Below are 15,244 nucleotides of genomic sequence, written 5' to 3'. Positions count from 1 at the left end.
TATGGAAGTCTGAAGAGAATGAACGTCCTTTAAAGCACTGAAAATGAAAGCTTATTAATCCTGAATCTTATATCTAGCAAAAATATCCTTTAAAAATTAGTAAATAAAAACACTTTCAGATAAGTTAAAGCTGAGAGAATGCATTGCCAGCAGACATGCAACACAAGAAAAGCTAGAGAAAGTTCTTTGGGCTGAAGGGAAATGAGTTGAGATGGAAACTAGAATTTATAGGAAGATGTGCAGGAAACTATGAACAATTATGTAGGTGAATAAAAAGATCATGTTTCGGACTTAAGTTTAATTTTTCTAAAAGACAACTGACTATTTACAGTAAAAATAACTACCATATTGTGGGTTTTACAATGTATGTAGAAGTAAAATATTTGACAATAGCATAAAGATCAAAGAGATGGTAAATGGAATTAATGCTGGTGAATGTCAGAGCTGAAGCCCTCCTCAAAAAGAATAGCATGAATTCTGTCTCACTGCCACTTTCCACGGTAAGTACTTTGTTCCTTCTTTCAGATGAATTATTTGTACCATTAATACACTGTGGCTCTAAACTAGACCATTATTAAAAATATTCATCCCTTATATATAGAAAACATCAATAATTTCTTTAGTCTTACAGGGAAAGTGTCAGGCTAACTATGATGTGTCATTAATGACAAAGTAGGTATAGAAGTGAATAAAAATATTAAAGTTGTTATTTTTAAAACTAAAATTGTCATGAGTTTTTACTTTGGTTTGAATATTCAAACTTTAAACTCACTTAGATTCCAGTTTTGACTAAAATAAATGCACCTATTATTATAAGATAATCATTTATTCATCTTACAAAATACATTATCAGTGAAGTTGTACACAATCAAAGCTAGCCATAATAGTTTTATGCATCAGACTACGAAATTATCATACTATGAATAACTGAAGTGTATTATCAGACATGAAATCCTTGTTTATAATGAATCAGTTCAAAATAGAGGTCAAAACTTAAGTCTTCAGGAATGCATACTAAATCAAAGCTCTAATCACACTTCACTGATTTTCTGGGTAGCTATTCTTTTCTCAGCAGGTTCAGCCAAGGTATGGTCTAAATTAACTACAATTCAAAACCCTTTAGAGTATTTCTGTATTATCAGAGTGCCCTATTCTGCTGTTCCTGTGAGGACTTCAAAAAAATCACGTAAAAAAATTTAATTATACTGGAGGTGCTATTAGACAAATTATTTTTAAAAATTCTTAAAATGACAGAATGGTGGCAAAAAGGAATAGTTGAATCAAATGTACGTATACACTGTAAAAAAATTTTAGGCAAAAGAGTGAATAGATGGAGTGGTTTTAGTGGGGCAGTGGGTTTCCCACTCAGCTCAAAGTAACTAAGGTTATTTGTTTTAATAACCAAAGCTCACTCATGCTTTAAATTCACATTCATTAGAATGAGCTGTTAGGCTGCTAAAAATGAATTGATAATTATAACAATCTTTCAGTGAAATAACTATTTGTGGGTGAAGAGAGAATGAAATCTTTATATGCCTTAAAATAACACTCAAGCTGCTTAAAATTTAGAAATAATATCACTCTTTCAGAAGTTAAAATTTTCCCTTAGTTTCTAAATATCTTTATTTCCTGAATATTTTAAATGACTTTCATTAAAGACATGAGGCTAGTTTTTCAAAATCAATCAAGTACTAAATGACTCCTGCATATCTTAATAAAATACGTTTTCTACAAGAACAAATAACATTAAAACAAGGAAATAAATATTTTTTTTGCTTACGTAATATGAGAATTCCTTGTAAATGATTTTCCCCTAAATGGCAAAAAGCTTTTCAAAGGACCTAGTTAATAAAAGCACAACACAGCACTGACCAACATGATTCAAAATACACATGACACTGGGACTTCCCAATATAAAACAACCTCATGCATTTTCTGAAGCTGTCATCTAAAAAATCAGTCAAGATAAAAGAAAGGGTATAAAGTGCTTCTTTAAAATCTTTTGTGTAATTCAGAATAAGGCTATCTCAGGTAGTTGCCTTGGTAAAGTATTTTGAAAAATGATGGATGCTGCAGATATTCACACAGACCTGTGCATTCTCTAACTTTACTATTAATGCACCAAAAGAAGGAAACTATCTTTAAAAATTAACCTCAGTGACCTACAGTGCTGGAAAATATTGGAGATGAGAAGTTGCTGACACTATAATAGATAGGGCAACTTGGGAAAAAGAAAAAGAATGAAGGAACGGGTTGACTCCTGAGATATGGTGGCATTCTGGAGACTCTTAACTAGTACTTGCCTGGGGTCTTTTTGAATGCTGTCTATTGACGGGGATCTCGTTGTGCCATCATCAGCCGGTGCTACGTGCTGAAGCCTGTTATAATTGCACTCTTGCACTCGGTACTGTATTGGCCTATAGGGCTCCGCATAGGTAGCTGTTGTGTTCAGAGCATAATTATTTCTTTGGTATGTAAGGGTACTTCGTTGGCTGGACGTCCTTTGCAGATTTCCAACACCTACTAGAAAGTCAACATTTTAAAAAAGGTTAGTATGTTCTCCACAAAGAAATACTTTTCAAAGTAAAAATGTTTTAATTTTAAGAAGGGTTTTTAACAATTATATAAATTGCTTACTTTTATATATTACCAATCTAGCTCATTAGTGGGAAAAAGGAACTGAAGTTTTTAATATAACACAAATATTAGTATCAATTTTATTAGCAGGAAAGAGCAAAAATGAAACTAAATCTGTTCCCATAGTAAATCTTAATACATTTAAGATTCAGTAACAAAACTGCAAGTGGAATAAAGGAAAATGATCTTAGAAATAAATAGGAAAATTTTATAACTTAATTTTAGCAATAAAAACAAGCAAGATATTTTTTCATACTTATAGATTATTGAAACCAATCTTTGGACATGTAGTGAATACAGGTTACTTATTTTGATATACATTTATAGACGTGTGATTTTGATAACATTGGAAAAAAACTTTACAGGAAAGAAGACTGATAAATCAAATTCTTTTAAAGCTCCTCCCTAAAATTACTGCCTGATGCTACGTATAAGGTATTGCACAGTGTATTTAACATTTTTTCCAACGTATTGCAATAGGTAGCTCTCCAACGACTGTGTTTATAATCTTCCTGCAATTAACGTATTTTAATAACATTATTTTTTCTTAAACCTCACAAAAAATTCTTCAGTGTGTAGACCAAAAGAGTGAAATATTTCTCCACTAACATCTATTAAAAATTGTCACGTTCTCTTAGAAGAAAAATCCCACAGTGGACCCAACTGTCAGTTTTTGCAATAACAGTCTTTTCCCTTGTGGTGGTCTGTGAGATACGGCTCTTAGAGTTGTGCCTTTAGGGTGCTATCATTGCTATCTAGATTCATTTATGGGCATGTTAATAAATCTACACTAATTTTTTTTTTAAAAGAAGGGGCCTCTTAAGAATCTATAAACTAGACCTGTAGCACAATCTGGCAGCTCACGGGGTCACAGGCTCTAGTTTCTGCTCTATCAGTGAATATGGTGTGGCACACATGAGGCTAGGGGTGTAAGAGTGTGATTCACTAGGTCCCTAATGTTTTCTTTTTTGACTTAAAAATTTTTTATTGAAGTATGGTTGTTTTACAATGTTGTATTGATTTCTGCTATATAGCAAAGTGACTCCATTTCATATACATATACACACACATATATAAATTCTTTTTCATATTCTTTTCCACTCTGGTTAATGACCAGAATATTGAATATAGTTCCCTGTGCTACACAGTAATTCTTTGTTGTTCATCGATCCTACATATGCTAGTTTGCATCTGCTAATCCCAAACTCTCAACCCTTCCCTCACTAGTTCCCTATTTTTATAACTGTCAGCACTGCATTCTGCCCTAGATTGAGTCCATCATAAGGAATATTTATTTCATATCCTACCATTTAAACATTCAGAAAAAATGCAGTATCAAAAAAGAGTAATACCAAATATACTTGGGCCACATATGTGCCAAATCAAAGATAAGACAATAGCTCACATAAGGATTTTCTCTAAAGATGCATTCTAGGCAACAAAAATTACAAAGAAATATTCCCCAAAAGGCTTTTCTTTCTGATATGCTTTGAACTCAAGGAGTCAGATTTATAGCTGTACAAACTTATTTGTGAACTAAAGTATAACTGTTTAGACTGAACTATGGTAAAAATATACTATCTATGATGTGAAAGTTGTTCAGTCATGTCCGACTCCTATGAACTGTAGCCCACCAGGCACTACATTCTTCTGTCCATGGAATTCTTCAGGTAAGAATACTGGAGTGGGTAGCCATTCCCTTCTCCAGGAGATCTTTCTGACCCAGGGATCAAACCGAGATCTTCTGCATTGCAGGCAGATTCTTTACCATCTGAGCCACCAGGGAAGCCCACAAATAAATAGGTATTAAATGAACTTCTATTTTCCTGTTTATTGATCTGTTTTCGTAACTGTTTATCTAACATCCAAATGGACAACGTGAGTCCAGAAAACCCATCTCAATAAAATCCTCTACTCTTGGACCTGTGAAATTAAGAAAGGAACTGAAGACACGGACGCCCACCTGAGCCCGCGCGGTACAGTGCCGTCTGTGACCCCTGGAGCTCCACGGTTCCGTGGTTCGGGCTGCGGTACACTGGGCTGTAATAGGGCCTCCCCTCGTATATAGGAGTGATGTGCAAGTCAGGAGACACAGTTGAACGAAGGTCTTGTCCAAGTTGGCTGTGCTGACTAGCATAGGAACTCCGTAAGCCTACAGGCAGGAAAATTACATCAGTAAGAAACTTGGAACACTGTGGTGAGGTTAAAAGTATAACTCCTAATCAATATGACCAAATGCTGAGTCTCAACACCAAACCCAGTGAGTTTTACAGGATACCATATACACTCTAAAAGACTTTCTCCTGGCAGCAGGATAAAAGCAAATTTTCTAAAATACACACACACACACACATACATATATATATATATATACACACACACACACACAAAATTATTAAATGGCTTGATATTCTGAAATTCATCCCCCAATTGTAAGTTATTTTATGATGGTGACCAAAAAGAGCACGCCATCATGTCCCACACCTCTTTAAATCCCAACGCTTAAGATGACACCTACATAATATTGCTTACATATAGGCTGATATTCAAGAACTGTTCTGACCTTTGTCTCAATTTATTCATGCAAATTTTTTACAGAAAAATGAAATTTTATGTTATAGAGTTTAAAACACCATCAGCAAACTAATAAGATATATAAAGCATTATTTTATTATTTGTTATTGCAAATTAAAAAAAAAAAAAAAAACAAGACAAAACCAAAACAGGTATTTTTCCAGGAACCCACATACCAGATTCTTGTTTACCTTCTTTCTGGTATAAAGGAAAAGTACAAAGTTAGTGTATTATTATTAAGTTACTTCAACCACTCTTTCATTTAAACTTTTTATAATGCAGATTTCAAACCCAAACATTTTAATTTCTTTAAAAAAGTGACGTAGTATTTTCTGTACTATGATGCTCAGAAATTTGTGATTTGTCATCATTAGTAAGCAAAATTTGTCACTTTGTAAGAATATCAACTAAGGTTATATTCCAAATATGAGGAAGAAAAAGCACAAACATATCTGAAGTCAGTCAGCGTATATTTGCTTTTAAAAATACTGCAAATAATCAACACAGTAACTAATTACAAAAAGATACAATCATTCACATCCTGTTAGCTCACATAATCATAGCATAACTAAAAACAAATGGGGCTGAATGTGAGTGATAATTACATGTTGCTTAGTGAGGAGTGGCAAGAGAGTTAATACATAAAGCTTCTAAAATGAATGATTATTACCTATCCCAGAGAGCAATGTGATGGGAAGAAATTAAATGAACAAATGTGGGTTTTGGCTACTGGCTACCCACTTGCTAAAATAAAGATCACAGGTTTATATAATCTTGTAATTGGGAGATTATTCAGTCAAATCTTCCCATTTCAAAATTGAGGAAACAGAGCCGAAAAGGAAATGCAGTTCATCCTCTTCAGTGAGCTTTCTAGGAGGGCTGAGTGGAAGCTCTCTCTGTGCCCTCTCTGTAACTGCACACTCAACATTGGACAAAACCACTTCTCAAGGATCAATGAGACACAGTGTGAGAAATCCTGAACTGTACTGAGCCCTCCACAAACATAAGGTTAAAGAGGAAGGTTAGTTCACCAGGGGCTCATGGAAGCCCATGTAACTCTAAGGACGAAATTATGATTGCTATTGTAAAGTTCTCATCTGAGGATTTCAGCTTTGTATTTACTGGGATTTCTCATTCTTAGAGAATATAAACTCCATTTCTTTATAGAGCCCATAAAAATCCTGAACAAAAGTGCCGGCATTGTTTATTAACTGTTATGTAAACTGGGCAGCAAAATGGACTTAGTCCTTGGAAATCTTATCAGTATGAGGTGCTATTTTCATATTCAGGAGAACACTTGATTTACTGTGAGACTGAAGATCACAAACACTTCGGCCAAGGCAAGTTGAGCCTTGGATGCTCCTAAAGCCCGCCAATTCCCGTTGGCCCACTCCCAATGTGGTGTGAAATGAAACCAATGCATTCTGTTCCATTCAAAATGTGATAGGCTCACTGTGCAAGGATCTGGCTGGAGTCTTCAATGGAATTCATGTAATATGAAAACTTTTGTGGCCATTTACTATGATTTCATAAGAAGGGGCCCAAATGAGCTTGTTAACACTTAGAACTATAGAAAGCATCCAGTGAACATTCCCTGCTACAGGATTCCTAGTGAGATGAAATTACTGTATGTGACAGATTATAACAGGAAATAAAGAACTTAAGAATTACAATGAGACAGTGCAATTTTTTGATATTAGAAATCTTTGTAATATTATGGTTAATATTTTTATTTACCTACTCATGCATTAAAACAAAAATACAGTCTTAAAGATTAACATTTAAAAAATTACAAAATTATATAGCCCCAACAGATTAAGTTCAAACCTATCACATGGAGCACAGCCTTGTCTAACTCAATGAAACCATAAGCCATGCCGTGTTGGGCCAGCCAAGATGGACAGCTTATGGTGGAGAGTTCTGACAAAATGTGGTTCACTGGAGAAGGGAATGGAAAACCACTTCAGTTTTCTTGCCTTGAAAACCCCACGAACAGTAAGAAAAGGCAAAAAGATAGGACACTGAAAGATGAACTCCCCAGGTTGGTAGATGCCCAATATACTACTGGAGAAAAGTGGAGAAATAACTTCAGAAAGAACGAAGAGATGGAGCCAAAGTGAAAATAACGTCCAGTTGTGGATGTGACTGGTGATGCAAGTGAAGTCTGATGCTATAAAGACCAATATTGCATAGGAACCTAGAATGTTAGGTCCATGAATCAAGGCAAATTGGAAGTGGTCAAACAGGAGATGATACAAGTGAACATTGATATTTCAGGAATCAGTGAATTAAAATGAACTGGAATGGGTGAATTTAATTCAGATGACCATTGTATCTACTACTATCGGCAGGAATCCCTTAGAAGAAATGGAGTAGCCCTCACAGTCAACAAAGGAATCCAAAATGCAGTTCTAGGGTGCAATCTCAAAAATGACAAATGATCTCTGTTTGTTTCCAAGGCAAACCATCCAATATCACAGTAATCCAGGTCTACACCCCAACCAGTAATGCTGAAGGAGCTGACACTGAACGTTCTATGAAGACCTACAAGACCTTCTAGAACTACCATCCAAAAAAGATGTCCTTCTCATTATAGGGGACTAGAATGCAAAAGTAGGAAGGCAAAGTTGGAGTAATAGGAAAATTTGGTTTTGGAGTACAAAATGAAGCAGGGCAAAAGCTAAGAGAATTTTGCCAAGAGAACGCACTGGTCATAGCAAACACCCTCTTCCAACAACACAAGAGAAGACTCTACACATGGCCATCACCAGATGGTCAACACCGAAATCAGATTGATTATATTCTTTGCAGCCAAAGATGGAGAAGCTCTATACAGTCAGCAAAAACACGACCACGAGTTGACTGTGGTTCCATTCATGAACTCCTTATTGCCAAATTCAGACTTAAATTGAAGAAAGTAGGGAAAACTATTAGACCATTCAAGTATGACCTAGATCAAATCCCTTATGGCTATACAGTGGAAGTGAGAAATAGATTCAAGGGATTAGATCTGATAGACAAGAGTGCCTGAAGAACTAGGGACAGAGGTTCATGACATTGTACAGGAGGCAGTGATCAAGATCATCCCAGAGAAAAAGAAATGCAAAAAGGCAAAATGGTTGTCTGAGGAGGCCTTACAAACAGCTGAGAAAAGAAGAGAAGCTAAAGACAAAGGAGAAAAGAAAAGACACAGATGTACAGAAGAGTCTTTGGGACTCTGTGGGAGAGGGTGAGGGTGAGATGATTTGGGAGAATGGCATTGAAACATGTATGTTGTCATACGTGAAACGAGTCGCCAGTTCAGGGTGGATGCATGTTACAGGCTGCTCGGGGCTCGTGTGTGGGGATGACCCAGAGGGAGAATAAAAGGAGGAGGGAGGTGGGAGGGAGGTTCAGGAAGGGGAACTCATGTATACCCGGGGCGGAATCATGTCAATGTATGGCAAAACCAACCAATATAATATTGTAAAATAATTCAGTTCAGTTCAGTTCAGTCGCTCAGTCGTGTCCGACTCTCCGCGACCCCATGAATCACAGCACGCCAGGCCTCCCTGTCCATCACCAACTCCCGGAGTACACCCAAACTCATGTCCACAGAGTCGGTGATGCCATCCAGCCATCTCATTCTCTGCCGTCCCCTTCTCTTCCCGCCCCCAACCTTTCCCAGCATCAGAGTCTTTTCCAGTGAGTCAACTCGTTGCATGAGGTGGCCAAAGTATTGCAGTTTCAGCTTTAGCATCAGTCCTTCCTATGAACACCCAGGATTGATCTCCCCTAGAATGGACTGGTTGGACCTCCTTGCAGTACAAGGGACTCTCAAGAGTCTTCTCCAACACCACAGTTCAAAAGCATCAATTCTTCGGCGATCAGCCTTCTTCACAGTCCAACTCTCACATCCATACATGACCACGGAAAAATCATAGCCTTGACTAGACGGACCTTTGTTGGCAAAGTAATGTCTCTGCTTTTTAATATACTATCAAGGTTGGTCATAACTTTCCTTCCAAGGAGTAAGTGTCTTTTAATTTCATGGCTACAATCAGCATTTGCAGTGATTTTGGAGCCCCAAAAAATAAAGTCTGACATTGTTTCCACTGTTTTTCCATCTATTTCCCATGAAGTGATGGGACCAGATACCATGATCTTTGTTTTCTGAATGTTGAGCTTCAAGCCAACCTTTTCACTCTCCTCTTTCACTTTCATCAAGAGGCTTTGGTAAAATAATTAGCCTCCAATAAAAAAAAATGAAAGCACCAGACATAAAAAAAATAAATTATTAAATCTCATTCATAGTACAATGAAATCTACACAATTCAGCTGAAAAACATTTGCTAATGGATGGCTGCCTCATTGTGAGCAGATGTTGTTGCCTTCAAAGAATTTTTGAAAACAATGGGTGAAGAGCTTTCCAAATATACTTTAAATGTATGTATCTATATTTATATATTACCCAACAGTCCAGTGGCATAGATCCATTTTTCATCTGATATTCAATTTCTTTTTGATTACCTTGACCTGTCTAATAAGTTTCAAGTAATTGTGACCTTCATCATATCCCAAAACTGAAAGGATTGGCAAGAAATAAATAAAACTGATTTTTCTCTTCATTCAAAAAAAAAGAAGAAAATATACACCCATTTGAATGCAGAGTTTCAAAGAATAGCAAGGAGAGATAAGAAAGCATTCCTCAGTGACCAATGCAATAAATAGAGGAAAACAACAGAATGGAAAAGACCAGAGATCTCTTCAAGAAAATTGGAGATACCAAGAGAACATTTAATACAAAGATGGGCACAATAAAGGACAGAAATGGTATGGACCTAACAGAAACAGAAGATATTAAGAAGAGGTGGCAAGAAAACAGAAGAATTATACAAAAAAGATCTTCATGACCCAGAGAACTACGATGGTGTGATCACTCACCTAGAACCAGACATCCTGGAATGAGAAGTCAAATGGGCCTTAGGAAGCATCACTACGAACATAGCTAGTGGAGGTGATGGAATTCCAGTTGAGCTATTTCAAATCCTGAAAGATGACGCTGTGAAAGTGCTGTACTCAATATGCCAGCAAATTTGGAAAACTCAGCAGTGGCCACAGGACTGGAAAAGGTCAGTTTTCATTCTGATCCCAAAGAAAGGCAATGCCAAAGAATTTTCAAACTATCGCATAATTGTATTCATCTTGCACACTAGCAAAGTAATGCTCAATATTCTCCAAGCCAGGCTTCAACAGTACATGATCCCTGAACTTCCAGATGTTCAAGCTGGATTTTAAAAAGGCAGAGGAATCAGAGATCAAATTGCCAATATCTGCTGGATCATCGAAAAAGCAAGAGAGTTCCAGAAAAACATCTATTTCTGCTTCATTGACTATGCCAAAACCTTTGACTGTGTGGATCACAATAAACTGTGGAACATTCTGAAAGAGATGGGAATACCAGACCACCTGACCTGCCTCTTGAGAAACCTGTATGCAGGTCAGGAAGCAACAGTTAGAGCTGGACATGGAACAACAGACTGGTTCCAAATAGGAAAAGGAGTACGTCAAGGCTGTATATTGTCACCCTGCTTATTTAACTTATATGCAGAATTCATCATGAGGAACGCTGGGCTGGAGGAAGCACAAGCTGGTATCAAGATTTCCGGGAGAAATATCAATAACCTCAGATATGCAGATGACCACCCTTATGGCAGAAAGCAAAGAAAAACTAGAGAGCCTCTTGATGAAAGACTTGGCTTAAAACTCAACATTCAGCAAACTAAGATCATGGCATCTGGTCCCATTACTTCATGGCAAATAGATGGGGAAACAATGCAAACAGTGAGAGACTATTTTTTTGGGCTCCAAATTCACTGCAAACGGTGACTGCAGCCATGAAATTAAAAGACGCTAGCTCTTTGGAAGAAAAGCTATGATAAACCTTGACAGAATATTAAAAAGCCAACATTACTTTGCCAACTAAGGTCCACAGAGTCAAAGCTATGGTTTTTCCAGTAGTCATGTATGGATTTGAGAGTTGGTCCATAAAGAAAAATGAGCGCTGAAGAATTGATGCTTTTGAACTGTGGTATTGAAGAAGACGCTTGAGAGTCCCTTGGACTGCAAGGAGATCCAACCAGTCCATTGTAAACGAAATCAGTCCTGAACATTCAATGTAAGGACTGATGCTGAAGCTGAAACTCCAATACTCTGGCCACCTGATAAGAAGAGCTGACTCATTTGAAAAGACCCCGATGCTGGGGAAGATTGAAGGCAGGAGGAGAGGGGGGCGACAGAGGATGAGATGGTTGAATGGCAATACCGAGTGGATGGACATGAGTTTGAGCAAGCTCTGGGAGTTGGTGATGGACAGGGAAGCCTGGTGTACTGCAGTCCACAGTTCACAGTCAGACACGACTGAGTGACTGAACTGAACTGAATAAATTAAGTAAGGTGATTTTGTAGAAAGGCTACTATAATTTAGTATCTTTTAAACTGGAAGACAAATAATTTGCTGCAATTCCACAAATACATATCAAGTTTACCTACCTCAATGATAAATTCCTTGTGATTTAAAACCTCTATATTTAAGTCAGTGAAAACGAACATAAATTTATCTTTCAAATGAGAATTCTTTTTAGTCTCAAAACTTGCTAATATGCTATGGTTATTTTAAAATGAATGTTTTAGGGCAGACATATTTTTCTGTTGTGGACATAATTTATACACATCATTTAAATTATGATCACCAAATACTCAAGTGTCTGAATCTATTACAAAATATTGCTTTAGGCTTTTCAATTAGCAGGTTGTTAAGTCTTTGAACTCAAGAACCATAATAAATATGACAAGCCCATCACTTTCTGAAATAAAAAAAAGAAAGGAATTTACAAATTAGGATCTACATTCAGAATAACTGGGAGGTGGACAGATGATGGGAACCAAAGCTTCCTTAGAATATTTTTAAGAAACCCTTTGCTTCTTTTGAACACTGTGGCATTCAGGGGAACAAAACATCCATAGTAGGCTATAATCTTTTCCCCCTGAAACATAAAGTTTAACTTCACCTGCACTGTGAAGAGAAGCAGGTTTTTTAAACCACAAGAGGTCAGCCCTCAGGGTTAAACATGGAGACAATTCTTTATGTACTCACTTTCTTTCCTGGTTTTCTCTTCACTTGACTGCAAACAGATTTCTGCACAGCTATTGTTCATAAATATGGAGGGGTGTGGGTAGGGGGAACAGAAATCCTCGGAACTATTTATCTCTTAAGGTTTCCTTTGGAGGAGGAATGTCATAAATGATTCCTACCTCACTCTGCGGCATACTTTTCAGAGACATGCCAGAAAATATCTAAGCCAAGTATACTCTTCTGATGATTGAATGAAAAAAAGGTAGTTTCTCCATTAGGATTTTCCTTGAGCTCAAAATCAAGTTCAATATTTATTCTTTGTGCAAGATCATGCAATTAGAAAATCTCAAAAAGGCTTTATTTTTCCCAGAAGCCATAAGGAAAGGGTATTAATTTGACCATACAAAATAAATATTAAAAACTTCTATAAGTAAGAAATAACAACAACAAAAAAAAAACAGTCAAAAGACAAATTACAAAATGAAAAATTACTGAGAAGCATATTACAAGGGGTCAGTTTATTTCAAGTATAAAAAGCATTTACAAAATTAAAAAAAACAGACAAAGGACCTGAACTTGCAGTTTGCAGTAAAGCAATAAAATGGCTGATAAACATCAAATCATTAACCTCAGTCATTACTCAACACAGGCCACTTAAAACAATGAGGTACAGACTGGCAAAGATGAAACACCTTGACAATATGCAGTGCTAGTGAAGGTGCAGGGAACAGGCACTCAAGCTACTAGTGGAAATAAAAATCTATAATAGTAGGGGCAATTTGATAGTATTTCATTAAGAAAACACAAACACATATTTTGATCCAGCAGTCCTACTTCAAGAAATGGATCTCACAGTTATCTCAGTAAGCTATGTGCAAATATGCAGGAAGAGTAATATATATTGTATGATTGTCTCTAACAGCCAAAAATGAGGAAATCTAAATTTCCATTAATAGAGAAGTGATTAAACAAATTATGTCTTTAAAATAAGGTCCTAGGCATCCCTTGAGAGGATGAGGTAAAACCCTCAGATACATTAAAAAAAAAAAAAGGTATAGGAGATATACATAATAGAGCTCCAAAAGCACAAAAACTACAGTGTGTGCACATCTATACGTGCTGTATATACTTACATATTAATCAAACAGTCTGGAAGACACATAAACTGGGGAGTGGGATTGGGTGAGGGTAAGAGGGGGCTGAGACTTTCACTTCACAATTTATATTTTCCTGGATAGTTTTAACTTTTTTTTTTACTAGCTAAAGATGAGTATCATTTTAATCAAAAGTCTGTACATCCTGTAGAAAACCCACGATGAGAAAACTCTGAAACAGCTGTACTATCAATGATCTGGCTGGTGTCTTTCTGACTTAATCCAAGTGGCATTTGAAGGCAATTCCTAAGAACTTTGTGCATTTCCCATTGGGGTGCTAAAAATCAAGGCAGTAGGTGAGGAACTCCACATTCTAGTCTACACTAGCAAGGCATTTCTTTAAAAAACATTATATTTGAATAGACATTCTGATACCACCTTTTAACATAATTTAGGGTTTTGAGTATGGGTAGGCCTAAGAGTTGACTCATTGGAAAAGACTCTGATGCTGGGAGGGATTGGGGGCAGGAGGAGAAGGGGACGACAGAGAATGAGATGGCTGGATGGCATCACTGACTTGATGCACATGAGTCTGAGTGAACTCTGGGAGCTGGTGATGGACAGGGAGGCCTGGCGTGCTGTGATTCATGGGGTCGCAAAGAGTCAGACACGACTGAGCGACTGAACTGAACTGGGGTCTAGCTAGTGAAAAATATTTCACTATGAAAAACTGCAACCAACAGTTTAGAATTCTAGCCAATTCTTCTAATATGCAAAAAGTACCTACTTTTTATATCCTAGTTTTCTGAGAGATGGGGGAAATGTTTTCATTGCAAAAGAGGTCTGGTGATATAAATGTATATAATTTGATGCATTAAAAAGTATAAAGCCTGAAAGAAAAGTCAGCCTGCAGTCTGCAGTACACTGAGGTACAAATTTTGACATAAAAATATAAGGTTTTCTGCGTTATATGCTCTGTTTTAGCAACAGTTGCATGGAACACTTTCCCACTGGGCTTGTGTAGGGGTGTCACCTTGTACTCACCTGTCAGGCTGTCTGGCCGAGGTGGAACCATCCTCTCGTAAATTTCATACTGCTGCTGTCCAAATTGTTCCATGTCGTGAACAGTCCTTTGCAGTGAAGGTCCCAGATGCTGTGGTACGGCGGTCATCCCTGAGCGTTTGGGGGACGATGACCCCACCTGGCCTTGGGACGGGGAAGCTACTCGAGTCTGTGCATCCGTCAGGGTCAGTGGGGACCCCACTCTGGTGGTGGTTTGGTACTGAGGGGTTGGTCCGTTGGGGTTGGAGGTCTGCCGGGAGGTGACTGACCCAATCCGACGTACAGCTGATGGGGAGGCGGGTCTCTGTGCAGAGTATGGAGAAGCTGCCCGCTGAGCAGGTAATGTGGTGGAGGAGTATGCACTGGGGTTCAGTGGTCGGGGGTCGGTCACAGAGGGAGAGCCAAATCCACTACCCAGAGAAGTTCTCAGTGACCCCCTTGAAGGAGACACGCCTGTGCTGATAACATAAGAAGGAGACTGTGCTCTAGATGGAACCGAACTAACTCTTCTCATGGCCCGATTGGCCACTGACGGCTGATGGAAGGAGGAGAAAAGAGAATGGTTTATCCAGGGTTGTGTATCCATGGTCATTACAGAAAAGCACGCACACAGCTAACTACAGAACGTGAACTCACTATTTATTTCAGGTGTTTCCTTTCCTTTTTGAGCTGTAGAGCTGAATCTTAATTTTTCCTTATTCTGTTTTTCTTGTTTCTACTTTTTTTGTTTTTGGTGATTTAATCTCCACCTTTCCCTTTCAGA

General features: G+C 37.5%; 1 protein-coding gene across 12 annotated transcripts in view; it reads right to left on the bottom strand.

Moving 5' to 3' along the window:
- The window catches only part of PKP4 (plakophilin 4), a 274,592-nt gene that overhangs the window by 49,689 nt on the left and 209,659 nt on the right, over positions 1-15,244 (bottom strand). For 8 of the 12 annotated variants that reach the window (XM_088829520.1, XM_088829524.1, XM_088829512.1 and 5 more), the window contains 3 exons: positions 14,464-15,016; positions 4,601-4,789; positions 2,300-2,523 (listed from right to left, as the gene is read on the bottom strand). In XM_088829520.1, the coding sequence (XP_088685646.1) occupies positions 2,300-2,523; positions 4,601-4,789; positions 14,464-15,016 (966 nt within the window). The remainder of the gene's footprint in view (positions 1-2,299; positions 2,524-4,600; positions 4,790-14,463; positions 15,017-15,244) is intronic. The other 4 variants (XM_088829530.1, XM_088829517.1, XM_088829510.1 and 1 more) reach the window with 2 other exon arrangements.

This window comes from Moschus berezovskii, chromosome 2, assembly GCF_049115385.1.
Source record: "Moschus berezovskii isolate FMDL1 chromosome 2, NW_MosBer_1.0, whole genome shotgun sequence".
Taxonomy (NCBI): domain Eukaryota; kingdom Metazoa; phylum Chordata; class Mammalia; order Artiodactyla; family Moschidae; genus Moschus; species Moschus berezovskii.
This window is presented reverse-complemented; position numbering and strand designations above follow the sequence as displayed.